Source organism: Amblyomma mixtum, chromosome 3 (assembly GCF_055824585.1).
Source record: "Amblyomma mixtum isolate Tamu chromosome 3, ASM5582458v1, whole genome shotgun sequence".
In the NCBI taxonomy this organism is placed as follows: Eukaryota; Metazoa; Arthropoda; class Arachnida; order Ixodida; family Ixodidae; genus Amblyomma; species Amblyomma mixtum.
Window position 1 is genome coordinate 210059784 of NC_143014.1, and position 26385 is coordinate 210086168.

A 26385-nucleotide genomic window follows, 5' to 3' on the forward strand; every position below is an offset into this window, starting at 1 on the left:
AACAACATCTACACTGGACATGTATATTGTAATAGTGCAGGAGCGGCTTAGCTTGCCTTGCACCTAGTCATGATGTGGACATTCTTGTCTATTAGGTGTTGGTGCTAGTCGTGATGTGTTCTAGTCGATATTCCTGTCTACATGTGATTAGAACTGCAATAATTTTTTTGTAGTGTTGATGCAAACTATTTCTTGTATGTTCCTTTGCTTGGTCTTGTATAGTGTACCTACGGATTAACCTTTTTTACAGGTTTGTGCATAGATCCCTACCTTATGGGTTTCTCAAGTGTTCATTTGTAAATGATTTGCAGATCCTTGCCCAATGAAGCTAAAGCATAATTGAAGTGAGACAGCCTTAAAAATAAACCAACTAGATTTTATGGCTCACATGTATATAGTCCGATGTTCAGATCTTATTTTTGTACAGGAAGTAAGGCTTCTTTCCCGTGAAATTGCTCCAAGTTATGAATATTAGCTCCAAAATGCCGAATATTTTTCCCGTAAGTTGCTCCAAATGTGGATTTTACTGCTCCAAAACTAAGATTTTTCTTCTCCAAAAATTGCTACAAATCCTATTTCAGCTGTTGCACCCCTGGTAATATCAATATTCATAGACTCTATAGTTGGTTAAGTAAGTGGGGAAAGTTGAAATGTGGCATCTGTTTTCCATAGTTAGTGCAGCAAAAAGGAATAAACGATTTCTCTGTATTTCGGAGAACATAAGCCAGGATAGTTCGTATGAGAGAAGTTAAGAGAAAACGCGGGCCTTAAAAATTAAAATTTTTATTATTAAATAAGAAAATTAGGTGTGTATAACTTTTTCTTCTTCCTGTTTTCAAAAATATAATTAGTTGCAATATATATCAATTAGTTCCCATAGTACAGGAAATAACTGAAGCCTAAGTAGCTAAATTGCAACAGGTTATTAAGACACTTTCTTTCAACATTTTTTAGTTTCAGCTGAAATGGAGCTGCATCCAAAGACCTGCCATCTGGAGCTATGCTAATTATACTGTTGCTGAGGTATATCATCATATAAAAATGCTCAATTATTTACAAGCACCATTATTATGACATATAATTAGGTGACATTATGGTTCACAAAATTTGAAATGTTCAACTGAGACAAAAAAAATAGCATAGCTCCACAGTTTTGTACTTTCAAAGGTACAAGATTAATTAAAATTTCATCACAAAAAACTAGTAAAAACTTCTGTAAGGTTAGTCATGTTGGCAAAAAACACAAAGCTGAGAAAATCACGTTTGTAATGCTCGCATCAGCCATTTGGAGGCCGTTGTGGAGGCCTGAAAAAAAAAAAAAAGAGGCGAAATGCGGACATTCAAAAAGTATTTCACAGCAGTGAGTAATACCAAGATGTGGGGAAGGGGCCCAGCTTTTACACAAAAAGAAGATGGCTGCCATCGGGGATGCAGTCGTAGGAAGCTACGGGCACAAAGTTCTGACGCGTTTCGCTTCGAAATCGCTTTGTATGTGCTTCGAAATCGCGCTTTGTATGTGCCAAATATATAGATTAGTAGTTGGAGGTCGAATTAGACCTTGAAACTTTTTAGGCAGGTAATTTCGAGTGTACTAATCCCGAATATGCCATTTTTTGCAAAATCAATTTTGGTTTGACCATTTCAAGATCCACATCTCCCCTTAGGTCTAGAAACCGGCAATTACCATATTTCAGAGATTTTCTTGTATCTGGCTGCTAAATAATATTCATACAAGCTATGAACAGGTATAATGTGGTAGCGTGAAAATAAGTGATCGGTAGGAGCATGGTAAAGAACATTAGCTAAGTAACGGACAGCTTTTTTTTGTAACATACAGATTTTACGCACATATAAGCCAGCAGCACACTTAGGGCTGAAGAGTAATTCCAGCGATTTAAAAAAAAATTTCTACTTGACAAGGACAATTATCGTTGCAGTTGCTTTAACACACTGCAAGATTGACGATCTTCACCTAGCAGATAGAAAAAGAAGCCATCGTGATTAACCCCCTTCCCCCTCTTTTTGTTCTTTTTCCGGCTTCTGGCCCACGTGAGACGAAATTTTCTCAATGCCGCTCGCATAGTAATATGAGTTTGAGACCCCTGCTATAGCCATTAACTCATCATGGCAGGTGACCTGATGTCCTGGGGCGACTTGCTTGAGGCCAAGAACACCAACGCTTTTCCAAAGCATGTTACTATTCCTTGTGCCCACAGCCATGAACTCGGCAGCCAAATGCTATAGCCACTAACCCATCACAGAAGCGAACTCCAAAATAAGGCTGCTATTTATGAACTTGAGTGAACAACCTCCGCTATTCAGATCTGAATGTCCTGGGGCAACTTCGCTTCAAAGTGTGCAAGCACATTCTGAAGCCAAGCACTGCTACCTTTTTCCGAAGCATATTTTGCTCCTCGCGCTGGTGCAGACGGTGCAAAGTGACTGCGGCCTCCCCCATGTTCTGCAGGTGAATTTCGTGCAGCCGCCTCAGGCTGGGATAGCCCTGCAGGAAACGCTCCACTTTGGCGTCCTGAGAGGCTGGCAGGTCCAAGAGCTCCATATGTCGCCCTGAGTGAGTTATTACAAGATGCATCTACAACATAGTACTGCACATGGCACTAGTTGTATATTAGCAGAGTCAATGCTGGCTAGATGGCTCCATCAGTTCTGCCTGCATGCACACATTTAAAATTTTTCTCCCAATAAACTGGAATAGAAATGAGCACTGTATGTGTGACAAATATATGCACCGAAAACCGACCTATGTGGCCAGACTATCGGCCAATCACCGGGGCCCTGCCAATTGTCAAAACATCTGCTATTCCACGCAGATCAGAGGGGCGCCAGAAGCAATGTAACATGCAGTTCAGGCCTGCAGCCGTCTCTGCAGCTGTTATCTGCACTCCTCCGACGCACTGGAGACCGTCGTCAACCGGTTCCACGACCGAGTTTCCGTGCTGATTGAGTGCCACAAGCGTACGGTTGGGTGTGCTCCGGCACCGAAGCCATGGTGGTTCCCTGAGCTTGCCATCAAGCGGTGCTGCGTTCGAGCTTTGCGCCGGCACTTCCAGCGTTGCTCAGAACCATCGTTGTGCCCCGTCTATCGAACCGCGTTTCAGGCAGCACTTGCCTGTTAAGGTGGGTTCAGACGAGCAGACCGGATCATGGATGGTCCGGGCGCATCAGTGCTGTCCGCGTGCCATGTGACGTGAACGTCACTGCTCTGAACAACCTTGAGCGGGCGGCGTGCACTTTTCTGGGCCCGCACCGCGGACTTAATGAAAACGCTTGCCTTTTTCAGTCTGAGGGCTTGGCGGCGGACCGGGATTGTTTTTGCTCTTTTTTGCTTCTAGGTGTGCTTGTCTGGCTAGCTATCCTGAATGAAGTATGCTTTGCTCCATGTTGGCGCCTTTCGTTTTGGCATGCTTTTCACCGTATTTGCAGCTCGGATGCAGCATTGTGTGTCCTCCTTTTCATGTTTCGCTCGCTGTGTTGTTCACTCCGTGTATACTGCACTGCGTCGTGCTGTGCGTGTGCATAAATGCCCGCTTTGCTTTGTTGTTTCTGCCAATTTGAGTGAATTTGGAAAGAAGGCACTCAGTGAGCCAGTATCTGGTAAAACTGCTCTGGACTCAGCCGCAGCAAGCGTTTGTACTCTCCGGATCGCATTCAAGTAGGTCCTCGTACAGCAGGTCCTGCATGTCCAAACACTTTTTTTCTAACCATGACTTTGTTCAACATAACCACTTTTAGCCGCGAAAGCTTCCTCTTTGCCCTCAGATGCTTCAATGGCTACAGCCAGTGCGGCGAGACGACGTTTTCTCTCGGCGTTCAAGTTGAAACTCTCGGCAGCTGAGTTTTCGAAGCCACGCAAACAGCGCAAGCACGCTGTGGGTGAGAGGACGCACGGATTGTCCGCTGCGCTTGTGTGAATGCTTGACGTCTGGACCGACTCCCGGATGCTTGGTCACGTGTCACGAGAACCGCGCTGACGTGCATGGACCATCCGCGATCCGGTCCGCTAGTCTGAACTCACCTTTGCTAACACAACATCAGTGAGGCGAAGGACTCGGTGCTGTGCCAGGCCTGTCACAATGTGACTCGGAAAAACCTTTTCGGAGCACCCTTTCAGAAGGTGTTCACCAAACTGTGCGTCCCTGTATACCTACCACCTCTGGACACAGACACAGGAGGCGGCGTTCCGACGAATTCTGTCGTCGAGTCGGCGGCACTTTTTTCTCTGGACGCAGGTTGCATTTGACAATTCTTTGATAGATTTACCATTACGCACGTCTATCTGTGCATCCGTCGAGTCGCCTTACCATCCTTCTGTATCGCCACACGTCCCGTTCTCGTGTAACGAGCTATAGTTGCTCGTGAACGCACTCGGTACTGGCACGGCTCCCGGCCTAGATGGGTTGACTACGCCCTTGGTTACGGGCCTCTGGCGGGACCACCCGTCCTTCTTTCTCTTCCTTTTAAATGGTGCCCTCCGTCTCAGCCACTTTCCCTCCGCGTGGCGCAGGGGGCGGATCATCATCCTTCCTAAGCCAAACCATCCCTCTTCCCTCCCTGCTTCCTACCGGCCAACAGTGATGAACTCAGTCCTCGGTATACTATTAGAACGCCTACTTCAAGGACATCTTTACTATTTCTTGCATGCCAGGGGTCATCTCCACCCAAACCAGTTTGGGTTTACCCATTCGCGCTGCGCAGCACAGTGCAAGCCCTGGCCTCATTGCGAACGGCTCTCGAAAATTTCCGCATATCCCGCATGCCCGTAGTTCTTATATTACTTGACTTTCAGGATGCGTTTGATAGCGTTTGGCAGCCCCTCATCCTTCGCTTCTTTCGCTGTCACTGTCTCTCTTCCAACCTGTATCACCTCTTGCACTCCTTAGGACTGGGGATATAGACACGGCAGAGGAGGTGGCAATTGCTTTAGCCATCACAGAAGAAAACAGAAACAAAAGCTACACAATAGTAACAGACTCACAGGCCGCATGCAGACGCTTTCTAAGGGGAAGAATAAGCAAGCAGGCTGGCACCCTCCTCAGGGAGGCGACAAAACCAAAAAACAAGCACAATGTGGTATAGGCACCTGGGCACGGAGGAGTGGAGGGAAACCTTAAAGTCAATGCGATAGTTCGAGGTTACACAAACTGAGCGAGCGACGACAAGGGGGAAACCAACACTACTCCGAACAGCTACGGACAGCTCACCATGTTTTGGAAGTTAGGACGCCGTAAAGACTCGCTTCCCCACAAGACACTCACAAGACATCAGGCAACTACATGGAGACGGCTACAAACAAACTCATACCCAAGTCGCTACATATACAGTAAGATTTGGCCTATGCAATACACTCCAGAATGCGTGTGGTGCGGAGAGATAGCCACCCTTTACCACTCCACATGGGGCTGTCGGGCGAGCCCAATAGAGCCCGAAATTACAAACCAATCAGTCGAGCAGTAGGAGGAGCGTATACAGGCATATGCCGATGATACCATTGTGCAGGCTCTGGCCCGCACTTGCCACGAGATGGAGCAGTTGTGTGCCGACGTCCTTGACAGAACAGCCTGTTGGGCCTCTCATTCGCGGGTGACGATCTCGTGGACAAAAATATTTTGTATGCTGTTTTCCCATGGCGTGGGTGGAATGGAAAAGCGAAATCCAACCATGTGCTTTTCAGGCCGCCCCTTAAGTTTCAAACAAAAACTCAAAATTTTAGGCTTTGTCTTCGACCGCCACCGCACTTTTCTACCTTATGCTTACTTCCTCCACGACAAGGCAAAGATCCACACTTCACGCTTTGTCTCACTCCTATCGTTCCACCGTTCCCTCCCACCCTGTTCTCTACGTAAGCTTTATTTATTTATTTATTTACAGATACCTTACAGGCCTCCAGGGAGGCATTGTGTAAGGAGGGAGCAATAAATATGTGCAACAGTAGCTAGAAAAACCCAAAAATACGTAGAAACAAACACTGTTACGTTCCAAAAGCTGATTACAAATTGTCACGACAGTACAAAATACATGCAGAAAAACATTGGATTAAAAAAATAGAATATAAATATGACATAATAGTAACGGGAAAAAAAAGAACATGAGCAAACACACAGGAAGGCAAATGGGCTGATAAACAGGGTGTGACAAAAAAAAAAACAGGCATGACTCGGGCAAAGAAGAAAACGTGCTAGGTGTTAGCGATATAATGTTTGACCAGATGATTATGAAACATTTCGTGGTTGTGCTGCGATGCAATGCAGTTTGAAAGATCATTCCATAGACATATAGCACATGGGAGCAGAGAAGGCGTGAGTACTGCCATAAATGCGCGTGTAGCTGAGGTAAAAGTATACCTGAAGAGAAAAGTATACAACAGCTGTATCCTAACGGTACTCACCTATGGGGCAGAAACGTGGAGGCTAACAAAGAGGGTTCAGCTTAAGTTAAGAACAACGCAGCGAGCTATGGAAAGGAAAATGATAGGTGTAACGTTAAGAGATCGAAAGCGGGCGGAGTGGGTGAGGGAACAAACGCGGGTTAATGACATCTTAGTTGAAATAAAGAGGATAAAATGGGCTTGGGCAGGGCATGTAATGCGAAGGCAAGATAACTGCTGGTCCTTAAGGGTAACGGAGTGGATTCCAAGAGAAAGCAAACATAGCAGGGGACGGCAGAAAGTTAGGTGGGTGGATGAGTTTAAGAAGTTTGCGGGGATACAGTGGCGGCAACTGACAAAGGACAGGGTTAATTGGAGAGACATGGGAGAGGCCTTTGCCCTGCAGTGGGTGTAGTCAGGCTGATGATGATGATGAGCTGAGGTTATTGTGCGATCTGGTTGATGAATAAGAGGGTCGTTGCAGGTGCGATAAAGGTGACTGAGTGGCATGGATTGATTTGTGAAACAGAGATAAAAGGGCTGTCTCGACGAGTTCTTAATGGAAGCAGAGAAAGTTCCAGCTTCATTTGGGTAACCCCAAGCAACCACAGATATCCGTCGGACGTACGAGCTAGATCCGAATGTCCTTTGCCGAGATCGGACGTCCATCGGACGTACGAACACAATCCGATTTCGGATATCCGTATTCGTGCATCCGCCGGATGTACGGACAGTGTCCACTTTTGTATATCCGCATGAGAGACGAGGTGTACGTCCGAAGGATGTAAGGTCGAGTATTTTCCCAGGCTCTGAGTATGGACGTTTTTTATTTCACAGAAAATTCGCGTCTTTCGTGTATGTATACTGTTTTATTTGCATCAGTTGGAGGGTTTGACGCAAAGACGTTTGTAAATTGGTGCGATTCCACTCCTACCTGCAGTGCAAGAGCTGCCAACGAGCTAAATTTATCTAAGAGGAGAAGCAGGTGTTGCAGAATTTTGCAAGAACTCAATGACTAGTTTTATATTTATAAAACTTCTCCAAATTAGTGGAGTTGTACGACATGTCCACCGTTTTGCTAGCTAAACTTGCCATTGAAACCATTCGTAAGTATCAAAACTCCCGTGCATTCTGCTATCACCATCATCATAGATGTCAGTTCGCGGTCAGTCCAATCCAATCCATCAGTACGGCTCCGTAGCGCTGTTGTTGATTTGTCGCGTAGTGTTGTCGCGCAGAGCTTTATAGCTCTGTTATAATGTGTGGCTTTGTTAGGTCTGTGGACGAAAGTAGTATGTAACTTAAGCAATTCGAAAGATATGGGAAGCGCCTGAAGCTCTTCTGGAACACCGGAATCCCGTACTGCGTCGACCTTGGTTTAAAGAAGGCTTAGTGCACATGTGATTGCCTACGAAGGTATGTATCCAGCACTTTTTGGAACTTGCTTCTAGGACAATGCAGCATGCTCATATAACATTCGTTCACAGGACAGTGTGTGCAGTTCTCACACTTTCGGGAGCCTACATCACACAGCTGCGGGAGCCCTCAACTCGCGCGGCTAATTCCCACTCCTCTTCAAAGTTGCGGGACGGAGTATTTTCGCATCTTGTTAATTTTTAAGGCATCGCTAGGTTCACTGTGCCTATATAAAGAATGACAACACGCGAAAGGCAGACCATAGGAAGCACGTGTAGTTCGCAGTGGTTCCCAACGAAAGCTTTGTGGCTTTCTGTTCAGTCGCGTGCAGTGCTGCGCAGGTTAGTGCCCTAAGGCCCATGAGAATAAATAAAGAACAGATACATTGTCAAATATGGTGTGGAAAAGTGAGAGCTGTTATTGCCTTATACTTATTGAGGTTTTTGTTAAAGTGCATTGTCTGTTATACTTGCAGCATAAAACACTTCTATTAATTGGTTCCAATGTTTTTACTTGGGCTGCTGCATTGTGCCATTTGTTTCACATGACTGATGCTTGCCGCATTCTTTTTATTTCAGAAATCCTGTGGGTGGGAAGATTACGGATGTGTGTCCCAAGCTTGCCACATTTGAAGAGTCACATTTAAGAAATTTTCCGAATATAACCCATTGCTCTGCTGATGTATCATCAACCACAATAAAATATGCGTGCTATGCATCAAAATGTTTTTGGTTTTATTGCATCGCGCAGAGTGAGAAAAGCACTCATGCGCCATATATGCGAATATTCGAGAAGGATACGCCAATGGACGTACTCAACTGGATGTCCGTTGGCGGGCGAACCATATACCTTTGGCCACCCTTTGGACGGCCGACGGACATCTACCGGCTGTTCGCGGATGTTCAGCGGACGTACAGAACATCCGAAACAGACATCTGTCGGCCGTCGGAAGGATATCGGTGGTTGCTTGGGACGGTTGATTGAAAACTATAATTTCGTGAAATAAATCGACTAGCCCTATTTTGGATTGCTTCTAGCCTGTCAATTAAGTACTTCTGGTGAGGAGACCAGATGGAAGACGGTTGTATTATTTCCAAGTAATACAACCAGCTCTTACTTTCGCCGCGCCCGCTTGGTGGTCTCGCAGCGTCAATTCCCGCCTTCGGGAGAAGGTTGTTTCTGTGCAGCGGATCCCCCTTCTCGCTATCACAGGGTCATTCTGCACAACGCGCAGGGCTGCGCTTCAGGTACTCCTCCGGGCACCCCCTCTTCCCTTGGAATTGGATCGCCTCTGTGCGGAGTACAACCTTTTAAACGATGTAGATCCCGTCACCTTTGGAGGTGACACTTATCTACCATCTGATATCTTGGCCCGCTTTGATCTCTGGTGCGACCATCCCTCTCTGGCTTCCTCGTTCTCCTTCACCCGTCTTCTCCCTTCTCACTTTCCCTCTCATTCCTCCCTTCCCGGCCTTCATATATTCACGGGCGGTTCTCATACGTCCCACTCTGCGGGTGCTGCTTACATCGCATTCTCATCTTCTGGCACGCTGCGGAACATGGGCCGGTTTCGTCTTGAGACAGCCTCTAGTGCCTTCTGCGCAGGGGCTGTTGCGTTTCATGAGGCTTGTTGTTATCCCCGGCGCGCCCCCTCTCCTTTACCCTTGCATGTCCACTCTGATTGCCTTTCTCTCCTTCAGGCTCTTCACTCTCTTTCCATGATCAACTTACGCGTCCAAGACATCAAGCGCACCCTTCCCGCCATTTCTCTTCAGCGTCCTGTCTTCCTCTATCATGTCCCCGCCCATTGTGGTGTCTTGGGCAGCAAGGTTGCTGACTGGGCCTCCTCACTGGCGTCGGCACGCAGCCTTCTGCGGTCATCGTGGCTGTCACCCTGCATACCACCCGCATGCATACCACCCGCATGCGTACCACCGTACTCAGGCTTTGGTCAGACACCTGGACCGCGGAACATTCTGACACCCTCCTGGATGTTTTTGTCCCGTCTATTAACTATCTCCCGCTCTCTTTCCCTCCACCCCGATCTCGTCTCTCTCCTAACTGGCCACGGTCATTTTGCCTCCTACTTCCATGGTTTTGCCCTCCTTCCTTCGCCTTCCTGTCCATGCTGGGCAGCAATGGGGGATGTTATCCATTATCTGCGTGCCTGCCCTCTCACTGCGGACATAGCAGCACAGCTTCCCGGCTATCCGCACTTTCCTTCCCCTCATGAATTCCCCTCTTTGTTAGGTTCCCCTCGGTCTCCTGCTTTACTTATTTGCGTTGCTGTTCGCATTTCTTCCCTTCTTTCACCTGTCTCTCGTGTTTATTCCCGCCCTGATGGCTCGTAGGCCTCCCTGCCATTTCTGTGCCTCCCCATGTCTCATGTGGTCGGGGGCACCATATGGCCAATATTGGTGGGCCGTGGCCCTGCCCCTGCCTCACGGGCATGTGGATGGCATGTGATCGTGATATTTGATCGCCTTGCGTGTATACGGAGTCTTGGTTTTGTTTTGTTTGCTTTTCGTTTTTCTTTTTCGTTTATTTTTATTCTTTTTTTGTTTTCAAATTGTTTTTTTTCCTTTTTTCTTTTCTTTCTTCTAGCTGTTATATTTTTCACGTTTTAATTGTTTGGTTATTTTTAATTTCGCTCGTTTGTTTCTTTGTTCTTTCTTTTACCTGCCTTTTTGTCATTTACTTGATTCACTTTTCTCTTTCCCCTTTTTAAGTACCCCTTCTGCATTCTTAGGCCCATTATCTCCTGTTTGTTTTTCTTTTCTCCTCGCTTTCTTTTACTGTCTCTTCTTCCTTCTTACAGATCCCCGCACCTTCCCTCCTCCTGGCCGCCTGCGAGCCTGTCTGAAGAATCTGGGCACGCTGTACCCATCCATGTTTCATTTTCATTTCGTCCTTCTTCTGAATCCTTCAGGGGCGTCGTACCCTAAAAATCACTTTCGCCCAGCCATCATTTGTGTCTCTTTTTTTTTTCTTGTAATTGGTTTTTCTTAAATTTTCTCCTGGGCATTGGCCCCTTTTCTTTTATTTTCAAGTGGTTCACCTGTGATAACCTCTGGTTGAGTGCAAGATTCCTCTCAAATTTAATAAATAAATAAATTTTTTTCTTCTTTTATTTCATTTCTTGAGAGTTTTACAATAAAAGGGGATGAATATTCGGACAATCGGTTGTCGATCAGGTCATAGATACCTCGAAACGTCACCAATTTGGAAGCCCATCAGAATTAACAAATGCCAGCCCCTCGGCATCTGAATAAATGAGCTCCCTAGGACATAGACTTACATGGGCACGGACTCTGGCAGCAGTCTGGATTACCCGAATTAACAGGAGTTGAGGAGGAGAAATTAACGTTTATTGAAGTGGGTTGAATTAACAATGTTCTGCACAATGTTGCAGCTGCTGCTGCTGCTGCTGATTTCACAGATGGTACATATTCCTCTCTTCTGGCAGTGCAAGGTACCACCAGCAATGGTCTAGTTTTGACTGAATTTGAAATGTTTTTGCAAATAAAATTTATTTTCCACTAATTCTGAGGCACGATTCATGAAGTCTGAATTAGTATGTTCCATGGAAAATTCCGAAGAGTTGGCAGGCTTGGATATACTTTGCTTTGCCAACCATGCACTTGCACTGGTAATGGAGCAAGGGCAGCATGGTCACTTAGTGAAATGAGAAGCTCATGTACACTAACTCACTAACTCAAGAAGAGAGAGAGAGAAAAAAAACGCTGAATGGTAATTTTTTAAACAAAATATAGTGGACTCCTGAGCTCAAAAAAAAGTGTGTATGTTGAAAAGGTAACCATAATCAACTCCTCGACATGTTAATAAGGCTTTGTGGGAACAGGCCACAGCATTCCGAAGTGGGGACTGCAGTCCTCACCCCCTTCACAGTCCTAATTAGTGACCTTGCAGTCTTCAAGGAAAAAAAAATAATTCTCCAATGCTAACATCTGGCCAGAACAAAATGTGAAGAGCTGAAATGCCATAGTGCAAGTGCAAAATGTGGGTGCCCACTGCTTTAAAACGATGCATTTGCACTAAAGAGAAAAGAGAAAACCATGCAAATGGCCAGGTAGGTTGCTTACTATCTTTAGGCAACATACTGTGTTACACATGCATTAGAGATAAAAAGGTTCAGTTGCACACTTCCCATTTAGAGCTCGATATACAGGTACTGTTTTCAGCAAAGGGCATGAGATAAATTGCCACTAGCAGATAAAAACAATGCATGCAAAAAAAAAAGTAGATAAAACTGAGCTGTCAGGTTTAACATGCGGAAATGACACATGGGCTATGAGGGACGGCGAGCGGAGGGCTTTGGATTAATTGACACCACCTGGGATTCTTTAACGCGCCCTGACATCGCACCGCACGCAGACATTTTTGTATTTTAAGGCGAAAACCTTTAATGCCTCATACTGTCTTGACCAAGGAATGTTAGCAAGTGTGTCCACATTTTGGCGTCACTACTTAAAAAACACCGTGTCGAGGCTGGGAATCGAACTAGGGCCTTTGGCATTTAGAGTGGAGACGCTACCACTCCACCACAAAGGCTCAAGGTTTGAGCATGACTAAAGGCGCATCTAGTGAATGCATGGGTTTCGTAAATAAAATAAAATAAATTCAAAATGAAACAAAGAAAATAAAAAAAAATTTAAAAAGAACCGAAACAACAAGAAAAACAAAATAAAAAATATGAAAAATAAAAAAAAACAGTGCGCCAGGAAACGCTTTCGCCTCGCAGCACTTTAGAGAGCCACAGTGCCCCTGAATTTTTTGCCTCCATCAAAATATGGCCACTGTGGCTGTAATTGAACCTGCGAACTTGGGTTCAGTAGTCAAATACCAAAGCAAGTGAGGCACCACAGCAGGTTGCAGAACAAAAGCAAAAGCAAAAATCAGAGCAAAAGCATGAATTTATGATACACAGAAGACGATGATGAGTGGGCAGTGCTGCGAGATGGAGCGCTTATGTTAGGCTAGCTGTGGACAGACAACGAACGATTTTGCTCGGAGTTGGTACTCATCGAACTAAGATTGTTATATACCAGTGCCTACCATCAGACATGAAACAAAGAGCATCGATCTGCGCACTGACTGAAAGAAGTGAGCTTAATCCTAGAGAATAATACCTTCATGCACTAATATGACCCCTGTCATCCTATGATATGTTTTCGAACTAGAACTCACCTGAGTCAAGCAGCCGCTTGAAAAAAAATTCTGGAAAACCCTGCAATGAAATGACAGAACATGTTGAGTTAAAATACACCTACCTTGACACGTACATCATGATATGCACAGTGTTTAAGCTAAGTGCAAGCATTCTCTAGGAAATTGTGCTGCACGCTACAACAGCAACATTTGCAAAGTTCGATGCATGCAAATGTGGCAGGCAAGGACAACTTGGCCTGCAGTCCTGTATAATATCTAGTGTCCAACATGAGCCACTTTTGTCAACAAACTGACGCGTTTTGTCACCTAGATGTGACTGAACCACCAAATGAAATGAGAAATGAAGATTTATTGCCAGCTCATTTTGCCACAGGGGAGATGGGATAAGGCAAAAGCCCAATGTACCATTTCTAGTTGGTGGATGCAGCCAAAAATGACATAATAATGATAATCATACCAAAAAAAAGGCCCTCGCTTCAAAGGGCACTGCCGTGCTAGTAATGCTATTCTTTGTACATATGCAACATGCAAAAACAGCATCCATAACAGCTTGGTCTCAAATAGCGTGACTCATTCCCAAAGCAAAGCACACTGCTCTTTAATGCAAGCTGCTGCTTTGCCCACCATACTACAACTGCCTTATGTCGGAATGCCGTAAAAATTAACAAGGTTGAAAAGGAAGATTGCAGCACAAGTATGGGATAATAAGAGAGCAAGACAGCAGTGACACATGCGTTACTACATGGGAAAGAAATAAGGTGTTCATTCTCAAGATTTAAAAAGAGTAAGCAATTTATGCACACCTGGTCTTCAAACTTGATCATGTAGGTCTCCAGCTGCTTCTTGTCCTTGGTGACATCACAGATCTCCACTAGGGACGCAAAGTCATAAAATTTCTCAGCCAGAATGGCCGCTCTTTTGTACCGGGTGGCCTCGACTGCGAAGGAGGAAAATACCCAGGCTTTGCTCGGGGGTTACGTGTGACCCTGCTATTGAAGGGGCACCCTTTTGCACTCTGCTGTGGCACAGACAGAGCTACAATATGTAGCATGTTGACAAGCTGTGCCCTTAAGTTATGCACTGGCTTGCCAGTTTCGCTTTCGGTGTTGGCAAATACCGTACAAAAGCGTGTAAGGGCCGCACCCATGTACAGGCTGCACCCTGTTTTCCTGAAGGAAATATTAAAAAAAAAGATCCATGTAAGGGCCATACCCAAACTTTTCATAACCCACGAGAGAACAGCCTTCGAAATGACCGTACCATGGCCTCCGCAATCAGCTCCGGCTGCAAGCAACGGTGCGCTTAATCGTGGAGGCCACACACGCACACAGAAGCTTCCAGGTGCTGCCTATGGATGGCATCTAATGATACAGCTCATCATCATTATCATCAACTTTTTCCTCCGCCACAGGCTCCTGCTATTCATATCGGCATCAGTATCAACAGCTGCAGTTTTTTGTGGCCTTCAAAGGACCGGGATCTGTGGTAGCGTGTTAGTTCATCGTAGTTGTGGCTTTCATGTGCTGTCGCCGAGCGTTGCAATTTTAGCACAATGGGCAAGGACCTTAATAGCTACATGGCTGGGAGTTTGCTCTCGGACACAGCAAGCGTGCGGCAGGCAGGTATTTCGACGTGCCAGAGAAGTGCATTCAACGATGGTGCAATCAAAGGGCTGCATTGAGGAACACAAGCTGAAAAAAAGCGCGGTTTCTGAAGCAAGCCATGCAAGTTTCCCGAATTGGAATAAGAGCCGCTCTGTTACGTGATAGAAATGCGGAACAACGGCTACGCATTGACAGCAGATATGCTTCGCGAATTCTTGTAGGATGAGAGTGCACTGAAGCAGAGCACCAGCTCGGAGCCGGAAGACTCCGCGAGTGACGACTAAACGTAGAATAAACACCGCTTATTCCCAGAGTGACATGTTTTACTTAAAAAAAATTTTTTTTTTACCACATCACAGTGTATGGGCCGCACCCCAAAAATTGTCCCTCAAATCTGGAAAAAAAAGTGTAGCCCTTACATGCGTTTATACGGTATATCGTGCGTGCAACATATGCTGCTAATGAGATGACACCAGTTCCCACAGAGTTCCTCTAAGACAGCCCAACAATACCTACGATAAAGTATGGTATCTGAGGTTTAAAATCCTGAAGCTTTATGTGGACTATGCAGGATGCCATAGTAGAGGGCTGTAGATAAATTTCAACCACTTGAGGTTCTTTAACGTACCCTCGACATCATGCGGGCGTTTCTGCATATTGCCTCCATCGAAATGTAGTTTCCAGATCCAGGACTGGACCCTGTGACCATGGGCCCTAGCATTAGAACATAAAGCCATCAATGATGCAAACACAATTGAGTTTATTATTTATTTCTGTTCCCAAAGAACTTCTGCAGCTGTATGGTTATACCGCTGCAGTGGCTCAGTGGTTATGGCACTCGGCTGCTGACCCAAAAGACGTGCGTTCGATCCCGACCACTGCGGTCGAATTTCGATGGAGGCAAAATTCTAGAGGCTTGTGTACTGTGCAATGTCAATGCATATTAAAGAACCCCAGGTGGTCGAAATATCCTAAGCCCTTCACTAAGGCGTCTCTCATAGCCTGAGCCACTTTGGGACATTAAGCCCCCATTAACCGTAAACCACTTTCCAATGACTTTCATTACAGGTGCAGCCATTGTTGTAGAATAGACCTTTCCACAAATTGCAGCGCCGCGCCATCCCCTAGCGGATCCGCGCAAAGCATGATGGGAGAATGGAGCGATCGCCTCCCGCATCGGCTGCTGTCGAGCGTGTTGCTGTGTTGGGCCGCTGTTTTCAGGCGTTGTGCGTGTTCTCGTGCGTGTTGTTGGTGTCTCTTAGCAAAATGTTGCAGCGGACTGCTGCGGTGGTTGTCTGTTAGTCTTTCTGCAATTCTATGGTGACTTTTTTAGACATTCGACATGTCTGCAAAGGAGAATAGCAATGGCGGTCAAACATGCTGCGTGCCCGGCTGTAGTAACAATGCGAGGAAGGACACCAACATTTCATTCCACGTATTCCCCAAGGACAAGAAGCTGAAGCTAGAATGGGTGCGCAGGCAAGGTTCACAAGCGTGATTACCCTGTGGAAACCTTCAAAACACCACAAAATATGTGGTGCGCATTTTAACACTAGCAGGTGCAAGGGATACTTGGATCATCTTCCCATGATCTTTCCACGCCCAGTGTATGCGGAACGGACACCTGCTGTGATTACGGGTAAGACTATCGCTTTGAGAGGAGACAGTTGTCTGCTGCTAATGCTTCAATATGTTCGCCAGGCTCTGGGAAACGATGCCGTTTGAAGTGTGTCATGGCGATGTCGCAGGAGGCCGGTATCCAATATGAACTCTGCGGCACGCTTGAAGTGGAATCTCAGCAACGTAAGAGCCTTTTTTCTTTTGCATTCAAGCTTAATGTGCTTCCAACGCGGAAAGCGATCCAGTCACTGTGCTTAGTTTTCTTTCGCCGAAAGGAAGGGAGCGGGTTTATGGGTTGGAAAGTTGCACATATTTGTTGATTCTTGACACAGCGCAACAGGCACAAACTGAAAGGGAGACACGCACAAATGGTATTTGGTCAGCATAGAAACGGTATGCTTTCTTATCAATGTCATTTTGTTTGTATTCGTTTTGCCGTGAGTTTTTTTTTGTTTTTTTTTCGGGGGGAGTGTGGCTGTAGTCTGTCTCACTATGAGTGATTGTATGTCTCTTGATGAGTTGGCTCTGCTACAACTGCTACTAAGAAGTTCGTTTTCCAGGGAATGTTCTTCCGCTCATTCAGGTTAGTTAAATTCAGGTACTGTCTCACTGCTGCAGCAGCGCTATTATAAAGTATTTTGAAATTATTTATCTTTGCAGACAACGTCTCAGCCACTTCACTGGTGTTACTTCCAGCTGCTTCTCCGTCAAGCATTTATCCTCAGCAACCAGCAGGTGACCTCGCAGTCTAATGTTGTGTACTATATGTACAACAAGGACTATTGAAAAATGCAACTAAAATCAAGTACATTGAGGAATTGCAGATGAGAACTAAAAGAGGCATTGTGTTTTGTACCTGCTATTGGTTTATGTTTGGTTTATGGGGTTTAACGTCCCAAAGCGACTGAGGCTATGAGAGACGCCGTAGTGGAGGGCTCCGGAAATTTCGACCACCTGGGGTTCTTTAACGTGCACTGACATCGCACAGCACACGGGCCTCTAGAATTTCTCCTCCAAAGAAATTCTAGCCGCCGCGGCCGGGATCGAACCCGCGTCTTTTGGGTCAGCAGCTGAGCACCATAACTGCTGAGCCACCGCGGCGGCTTGTACCTGCTATTAAGTACTCCCCTATTACTTGTTGGTGTAATTTTATTTTGGATGTTTACTTTTGCTACAAATAATTTCATATAAATCTGGCTTCACTTTTGCCATCCGACCTTGCTACATGTAAAAATTTTAGCTAAATGCAGCCTACCATACTTGTTTTAAATCGCATCATTCCAGACTACGACCATACGTATTCCATGAGACCAGCACTTGAGGCAGCACATCGTTACCAAGCAAGGGCTGCAGATCTTGTGACTACATGTCAGCAACTACAGCAAGAAACTGAAAAGCTGAGACAGAATACCAGGTACCTTGAGGAAGAAATAGCAATGCTGTGTTCTTTGCCACACAGGGGAAAGATTGAAGGGGCTAGAGATAAGCAGATAACCAAGCAAGGCTCTTATATTGCAGACTTGATCAAGGATTAGAAGAAGCTTGGAAAGCCGTAGAGCCGGGCGAAAGGAAGAGAGCGCGGCACCGAGGGCGCCGCGGCACTCCGTTTTCCCAGAGTGCTTTACGCGGCTGCTTGGTGTCGCTGCAGAATTTGTGAAAGGCCCATTAGAAGGAGCACTGTGAAGTGCCAAAGAACACCTGGCGCTCTGACACACTCTTCTTTAATACCCAGCCGAGCCTAGCATTGGTGTACCTAGACAAGCATACAACATGTTACGCTTCCTGCTTCTCCACATTTCACCCTCTCTCTTCCATCCAAGGAGCAGGGCGACATACGTTAAAAGTCGTGAAATTTCCAGGGACTGAAGTGAACTGCCATTGTATTTGAAAGAGGATTCAATGTGGTTAACACAAGTGAAAAAGGCATAACTCTGAAATGAGAGGAACAGCGATCAAAAGCACCCACTGAGGGGAGCAATGAGGAGCTTTTTGTCCTGCTGGTAATGCAGCTCGAGTGTCTTGTAGGCGGCCTGGTCATGCATCAGTGAGTCCAGCTGGACCTTGTAGCCGCTGAGAACCAGGTCAGCCAGGTCAGTGAGCTGCTGGAACAGCCATTCACATGTAGTGGCATTATCCGCCCGCGGGATTGCATTCTTGATCGTCCAGGTATGCTGCCATCAAAACATGAAAACAAGCAAAAGACTGAAAATCAACCTGAGTATAAAGTTATAATTTCATAAACCTCACTGACTTGTGTACCAAGTACTCTAGAGCATTTCAGAACTGAAGCACAACTATCTTAAGACAAAGTGAAAACAACACCTGTCAACAACAGTAAAAACAGTAAATGTACAGGAACTTCCACTTGACACAGCCTTCACTGCCATCAGCCAGATCACGTCAAGTGTAGGGCAAAGGCCTCTCCAAATGCTTCCCAATCCCCTGTGGGCCCTACCTGACAATCAGCCCTACCCAACCCTCAGCCATCCCCAGCTTCATTTTCTTTCTGTTAAAATCTACTCCACTTCCCTAACAGACCATAATCTATCTGTTCACTGCATTAGACGTCCCGCCCGTGTCCATTTACTCCTCTCAATTTCAGCTAGGATATTGCAAACTTGTGTTTGTTCCCTAAACCCCACTGCTCTTTTCCTTTCCCTTAATGATACCCCAGTCAACTGCAACAGACTGCAGCAAATGCAGCCACTACACAAAGTCATGACCACAAGCAAGCACACACACACACACACATACCTGCATGAAAATGACATTGCGAAGGATTGATGTCCAGGGCTGAAACCCCAGGGAAATTTCTCGGGCACAGTCGTAAGCAAGCTGTTCTTTCTGCCTGAACAGGCATACTTCTTTTAGTACCAACTGGAAAAAGCGGGGCAGTGAGGACATTGGATGTTGCTTTCATTCAGATGAATTTGAATTTTCGCATAATTTTTGCAAATTAAGTGAAAATTTTCTGAACACATCGTAAAAAATGCTAGAAAGGTCATAACACACAATATATACTGTATATTGCCACCTACACAGACCAAGCCCCCAACTCACACCCCTCGCAGGCGAAAAAAAAGTTGACTCCAAATATAACACGCATACCCCCTCCTGCCTCACCCCACGTTACGTAGCTCCCCGCGGGATGGCACGACAGCGTGTGTGCAGCTCAAAGCAATAAATGCGCAACGATACGGTCGTGAAGCCAACAATGGGAGGCAAAGAAAATAACGGGTGCATTAAAACAGCACTCTTGAGTGCGGCTTGGCTGACTGGTGGCAAACTAAACAGCAAATGGTTTGGTAGTTTCGGACTCGGGCGTACGTGCAACTGTTCACCCGGGAAAGTGACCAACAGCGCAAGCGGGCCGGGTAAACGGCACTTAATTCGTGCCCTCACCACTCACACCTTTTGCAACCGCACACGACGATGCGGCCGTGCCAATCTTCCCAAGCCTGCATTGTGCGCACCCGCGTACATGTGGTGGTCTGGCGTAGCAGAGAGCATAAAATATGCGTATTTTTTATTTTTCAAAAATCCTGGTAAAAAGCGTGGGGTGTGCAAAGCACACTGCCTAGGAAGGGCCAACTCCAGTTTAAATAAAGCACAGCCAACAGCCACAACTTCCAGTTCCAAAGACTGCCAAGTGCATGCGTTTAGCACTATCACCCTTGCCGAGTTGCTTTCTGTCAATGCCTTTGGCTCGCTTTCATCCATTCTTGTTGTGACAATACCATATCAAATTATTACTAAATCCTGGCCAATATGAACTGCAGTAAAGCAACTTGCACAGATTGGCATGCTCAAACAATAAACTGAACACACCAAAAAGATAGAATTCACTTGGGTGATAAGAGCAAACTCCTCCCAAGGAGATAGCCCCGTCGTCAACTGAATGTCCTCTTCTTCAGCAAGTGCAGAAAAGAATTCATCGACCACAGAAACCTGGAGAAAAAGAGGGTGAAAAAGAACCAATGCATCACAGTCAAAGTGAAACAGCCCTGATTACCTGCATGTAATTATTTCATGCTGATACTATCTCCAATGAAATCCAAATGCAAAAAAAAAAGACAAACCATGAAAAGAAGTGACCAAACAACTACAATAAGCACTCACAGCATCCAAGACAGTAGCATCAACACACAGTGAAGACGATAAAACACTGCGCCAAAAAACTGCAGTGTTCTAAGCAATAATCAACTTTATATGTTTGCGCTGATGACGAGACTGCTGTCTTGCAAAGCAATCACAAATACAAAGCACAGCTAAGAATGACAAAGAAATAAACTTGCCTATGGCTACTACACCTGTGAACTGTGACATTCTGCGACAGCTGTTTGCAATGGTGGATGTATTTTCAGTATTTATTTCTGTCATCTTTCTTTTCTTTCTTCTAGTTGTGACCTTGGCGTGAGTAGGCGCGACCACTCAGACTGCGCCTTGTGCAAATAGCGCAAGCGCTAGTCTGTGCCGCTACGTACAGAGGCCGGCACAAATACGTGACACAGTGAACGGCACAACTGTTAGTTCAAGCCGCTGTGCACAAAGGAAGCCACGGACCCATGACGCGTACCGAGTGCCGCTCCCCTTTTCTCCTCGTACTCCTTCATGTTATGCACACCATGTAGAACTGTAAAGCTTGCCCCTAACAATTTCCTTACCATGCCTATTCGAATCATTCAATTTGAACGATGGCATGAAATGCCCCATTCTGAGCAATCAAGGCTGCTCTGGACGAGTACAGTCGTTGACTGATTTTTCGGACTGAGTGGGACCCGAAAAATGGTCCGAGTATAATCGAACAGTCCGAAAAATCCATGAACTAAAAGAATAAACTTTTCTATGACAAAAAGGCTTTCAAAATCGTGAAAATGGTCGCTCCCCCATGTTCCGCCTACTAGCGATATTAGACTCTATATGAGACATAGCCGTGCTTTCTTCATGTCCGCACCCATCACATCATGATACCAGATAATGCGACACGGCCGCGGTGGTGCCAGGAATGAATGCATTCGTTGCACGAAGCAAGAACAGTCAGTTTGAATGCGGCAATGACGTTCGCGAAGACCGAGAGGTAACCCATGGCTAACCCACGGGAAGGCGCGAGCAGAAGCAACTGCCTCCGAATGCAGTCCCCTCTCCCCCCCCCTTCCCAATACACCGTGTTTGTTGCCACGCACCGCGGGGTGCATCGTCCAAGCCGCGGCGGACGCTGCAGCTGCCCCGCTGCACCGTTTTCAAAGCGATCGTGCGCCCCCTGTAGGCCATCTCGATGGCAATAGAGAGCATCTCATTATCTCAAAGGCAACGATGGAGAACAAATAGCCAAGCCTATTCAAGCCAGTCCGATTGCACCTGCTAGGGTGTCTAGAAGGGGAGGAGTGAAAACCGGTCAGCAAAAGCTGGCCCCTTCCGCGTGACTGCCGCGCGGCGGCGCTGTTGTCAGTGGCGCCGTCAGCCCGCGCAGCGTATCTACTTGCGCGAGCAGGCAGAAGGCTGTAGCGGAAACGCGTTTTATTGAATTTTAGAAGTTTTGGCAAGTGCCACAGTTCTTCTTCAGCCGCCGCGGTGGCTCAGTGGTTATGGTGCTCGGCTGCTGACCTGAAAGACGCGGGTTTGATCCCGGCCGTGGCCGTCGAATTTCGATGGAGGCGAAATTCTAGAGGCCCGTGTACTGTTCGGTGTCAGTGCACATTAAAGAACCCCAGGTGGTCGAAATTTCCGGAGCCCTTCACTACAGCGTCCCTCATAGTCTGCGCAGCTTTGGGACGTTAAACACTATAAACCAAACCTCAACCAGCCACAGTTCTTCAGACATTATAAAGCTGAAGTGACGCTGCTGTTGATATAAAAACGCGGAGAAATACAGCAGTATCTTTGGGCATCTGTGCGAACTTTGCGCGAGTTTTCTGCTGGCCGAAGGAATGTATTTTATGAATCTCTGCTAAATGCAGTGAATTTTCGTGGGGCTTATCTTGGGTGGAATGTGTTCTGCACAACTCTATAAGCAATTTTTTTTGCTCCTGAATGAATGTGATAGTTAACGCCAGGATTACCGGATTTTTTCGGACGTTCCCTTTTGCGACGGTGTTATCACGTTCGAAAGCGGTTGATTCCGTTTCTACCTTACAAACCAGCACTAAACCATCGCAAACACGGTGTTGAGAGGTTTCAGAGCCATTTCAACTACTTTTTGCTCGAAAATTTTCTGCCTGTGTTCTGCAGGGCGTCATGCAGCCTACGTAAACGAAATTAAGTGCATTACCCGTACAGCTACAAGATCGGGTGTTGCAACCACGATTCGTGCATTTTGAATATGATACAAGAACAAACACATCCAGTATGTTCCTGAACAAGCAAGCTTTATTGGCAGCCAGGGGTCACACCAGACAAGGCTTTGTTCTTTTCCCTCTTTTTCATTAATTTCTTGGTTGAGGCCCTTCAAGAGAAAGTGAATCTGGTGAGGCAGAAAAACCTGACTACGTATTTTGTGAGCTCAGAACAGTGCTCCACACAACCAATTTGTGGCACGTAGTGCACACCTTGTAATGCTGAAAGCAAAAATTAGAATGCAGATGGGTTCTGCAGATTTGGTGGGTTATCCTGCTTTCAAGAGTACGAATCAAATCATATAGTGAGGTCGATGGGTACAGAAGCCCACCCAACTCCCACTCTTTACAGACATCAGCTCAATTCTCTTGCAGCAGCTTGTCGCCTCTTGGCATGGCGCGCGCCCACTTCGAGAACTTATCCGGGCAAGACAGCGTACGGAAAAGAGACTTTTTCCGAACATGATTGCGCCCACGAACAAAACACCCCCTCCGAGTTTTTTTTCTTTGACGTCGGCAACATTTCTGCCACCACGCAGCAAGGGTATTCATCAAACAGCATACGCAGGAGATCGCACCGAAACACGACGGGTCAAACCACGTGGTGACAACCTTCACCCCGCCGCCTCCCCCGGAATGCTGACGGCGCCCCCGACCACAGTGCTCGGTTTGGCCCTGGCGGCAGTAACGCGCAGGGGGCCACCCCTCTCTATGGGCAGCACGCCGCGTTCTTCACACCTCCCCTTCTAGACACCCTACACCTGCCGAGTCGATTCCGTTTAAATCCAAGATGGCGCCTTTCACAGTGACAGCAACGGGTTGGTAGTGACAGCGATGCCCGCTCGCGTCTATATTAGGCCGAAATGACAAACTTTTGGTTTCTAAAACGATCACCGCAATATTGTTGCCGTCTATTTTAGTCCGAAAATTCGAACTTTTAGACTCCGCAAAGTCCAAAATATCGGTTGTGAAAATGTACACGTTGCTATGAGGTGCTCGACGGTTCCTCAGTCTGAAATATCGCGCTAGTCCGAGATACAAAGCACACGTCATATCGTTAGCTACACTGTGATGTGTTGTGATGTAATGCCATTCAGTATGCTGCAGGACTGTAGTTCAGTTTCGGAATTGGTTTTTTCGCCAGCCGTATGAGGGAGTATTTTAAACTAGCATGAAACCTGTCAACACCGTGCTATTGTGACAAGTATGGCACCCAAGGTGGTGTCCTCGTCTTGCACTGACTTTGCTCAGCAGCGACAATGTTCTTGCAATTTCGCAGTATCGACACTAAACTCTGTAGGTGCAAGTGAGAGCCCTGCGTGAAAAGATGATGACCATTCATCTTACTTTAGTTCAGACAGAGAAGATTGAGCCACCGAGCCCCGAACATCAACAGGTGCCTGTCTGTAACTTTCGTTTTCGGCACTGCCCAGAAAATTCATGACTTTCTGGGCCTCTCAGAAGGTGCTCAGTATGTTCTGAATGACTCTGTGCGACCAGCACCATAGCGGACATTGCTTTCTGCAAGACGGCCCGAGGCCCACCCTAGCATTTTTTAAATTATTTTTTTTTGCTGACCAGAACAGAAAATTTAGCATGAGGAGTTCTGTAACTTTGAATACTCACTTTTGGTACAGTAAGGCACAAAACGTTTCTATTTTCCAGGAGGACAGTTTAATACTTCAGTGACTTTTTGCACGAGTCTCAAATTTTGACAAAGATTTTTTTCTGTTGCAAGAAACATATATTGTTTTCTTTGCATCACTTAACAGATAAAAAGCACACAGTATATCATCAGCTACACTGTGATGTGTTGCAATAAAGAAAAATTTTAAATTGGTGAAAAAAATTTTATACACACCACCCTGAAATTGCTGTTTTCCTGCAGTGAGGAAAGAGTTAACTGATGTCGCAGTAAATGATAACAATTATATTCAAGGAGGTTGACGTTCAATGGTTTTTTAGATGACGGTCCTTAAACACGCTACTAATGCAAGATACTAATGCACGTCCAGAAGCTGTGCCAAGTTCCTGCAGACTTCGTGCAGAGAGAGGAAATGTATTTCACAAGATGCATTTCTCCATGATATTAAGAACAGAAAAGTGAACTGCCTGCCCTAATAAGCTGGTGCTACATAATGTGTCAGTTTACAGAACGAGGAATATGACAAGGATTTTTTTCACCTTCTGGTAGAAAAGGTCCGCCGCTGACAGTCCCTCAGGAGTAGAAACACCGCGTGCCTTGATTACACGCCTGATCCCAGCATCAATAATAGTAGGAAACCTAAGATCAAAATGCAGACACACAAATGAAGGCTATGAATCGAAGCAGTATAATATATGTATATATATGGTATATAGTATATATCTATAGTATGTGTGTACTGTCACTGAAAGCTCACTTAATTCGAGAAAAAGAGAAGCGCGAGCAGGTAGTAGACACGGTAGGTAATCAGTGACCCCATCTTTCTTGTAAACGAACAAAGAAAAAATATTTGTGGTCTATAATTCTAATGAGACTAGGTTATGTGAGCCGCTGACTCTCGCCACAAATTCTAATGAAGGCACACTGCAGTACCTGTGGACTGAGGTTTTTGCGCAAGCACAGACCACTGCAAATATAGCCAATAAAATAGCTGAGAATGAACAACAGACAACACAAGAGTTTCCAGGGTACTAAACCAGTATGACAAGAATTCTGTTTTCCCCTCTCACCGGATGTCTTTCCCTTCTCTGACAGCCATTCTGTCAACTAGGGCCAGTAACATGGTTTATAGAGAGCTGAACTTCCTTGTCAGCTGGCCCAATAGGTGGCATGATGGCACAAGTATCAACGTTATGTAGACATTTGTTCATTCTCCTCTTATATGATGTTATACTAGAGCTGCTAGTGTGCTCAATCCAGGCTCTTGTATTGTCTTCCTCTCTCTATGTTTGCCTTATGCTACAGCTTTGCAAGAACCTCATTTATTCAGGAGTCACGCCAACTAGTGACCTTCCAATTATTGCTAGTAACTATGGCATTTCGCAGAACACTAAGGCATCTTCGCACACTTAAAACAAGTCATAACTCACTGGCTTTGTAATGAGCATAGCTGATTAGCTGCAACCAGCTTTTCTGCGTGCTCCTGAAGGAGCAGATTGGTTGCCATAGGGGATCCTCGCACGGTGACTGCGTAGAGCTGCACAAAAGATGTTCATTGTGTTAGTACTACCATTCTGTCCACCCCCTATGCCTTGATCAGCATGTAACAAACCATTATGGAGACTACTGCACCTTACAGCACAGACAAGCCTGACATAGAGCCTTTGTCAAAAGTTCTGAACCCAGGTGGGTATGGTGCTGGGCCACATTTGGCTCGTAAGCGTCAACAGCGTTTCAAATCTCTTGAAGGTAAGAGGAACCCTGGTCCTACCCTCTCTGAAGGTAATGACTCAGACAGATGCACTGGAGCCCTACTACACAGCTTACAAGCAAAGCTGCCTGAGCTCTCAACTACTGAAAAAGGCTGTACATGCTATCACTCCTTAAGCAGCAACACATCCTCTGTGTAGTTCCTTCAGTGCATTCCACAACAGACACCATGCAGATAACACACATGCAGGACAGATGGCATAGCAGCAGCAGCACATTCCAGTCAACTGCTGTACACCTGTCAGCCACTATCTTTATGGCTGACATTTATACATGCTAGGAAATGTGGTAGTATTGACAGGCCTATCTCTGCTAATCCTTTACTGATATGCTTGCAAAATTCACAACATCTGTATGCAATATTCAGGAACTTGGTTATATCAACAGTGCAGCAGAAAACCACTTTTCTAAATTGTGAAAGTA

General features: G+C 45.9%; 1 protein-coding gene, 1 long non-coding RNA gene and 1 pseudogene across 6 annotated transcripts in view; 2 read left to right on the forward strand and 1 right to left on the reverse strand.

Annotated features, from left to right (window-relative positions):
• The window catches only part of LOC149353523 (nuclear pore complex protein Nup133-like), a 111184-nt gene that overhangs the window by 26721 nt on the left and 58078 nt on the right, over positions 1-26385 (reverse strand). For 3 of the 5 annotated variants that reach the window (XM_089582614.1, XM_089582613.1, XM_089582615.1), the window contains 8 exons: positions 25623-25729; positions 24732-24831; positions 20044-20163; positions 18970-19092; positions 18182-18386; positions 13795-13928; positions 13010-13049; positions 2390-2568 (listed from right to left, as the gene is read on the reverse strand). In XM_089582614.1, the coding sequence (XP_089438740.1) occupies positions 2390-2568; positions 13010-13049; positions 13795-13928; positions 18182-18386; positions 18970-19092; positions 20044-20163; positions 24732-24831; positions 25623-25729 (1008 nt within the window). Of the gene's footprint in view, positions 1-1261; positions 1306-2389; positions 2569-13009; positions 13050-13794; positions 13929-18181; positions 18387-18969; positions 19093-20043; positions 20164-24731; positions 24832-25622; positions 25730-26385 lie in introns of all 5 variants that reach the window. The other 2 variants (XR_016291002.1, XM_089582616.1) reach the window with 1 other exon arrangement.
• Positions 7582-8524, forward strand: LOC149353525 (uncharacterized). Its single transcript, XR_016289589.1, has 2 exons — positions 7582-7801; positions 8380-8524. It is a non-coding gene; the product is annotated as an uncharacterized LOC149353525 (long non-coding RNA).
• On the forward strand, positions 15938-17771 carry LOC149353526 (THAP domain-containing protein 11-like; annotated as a pseudogene).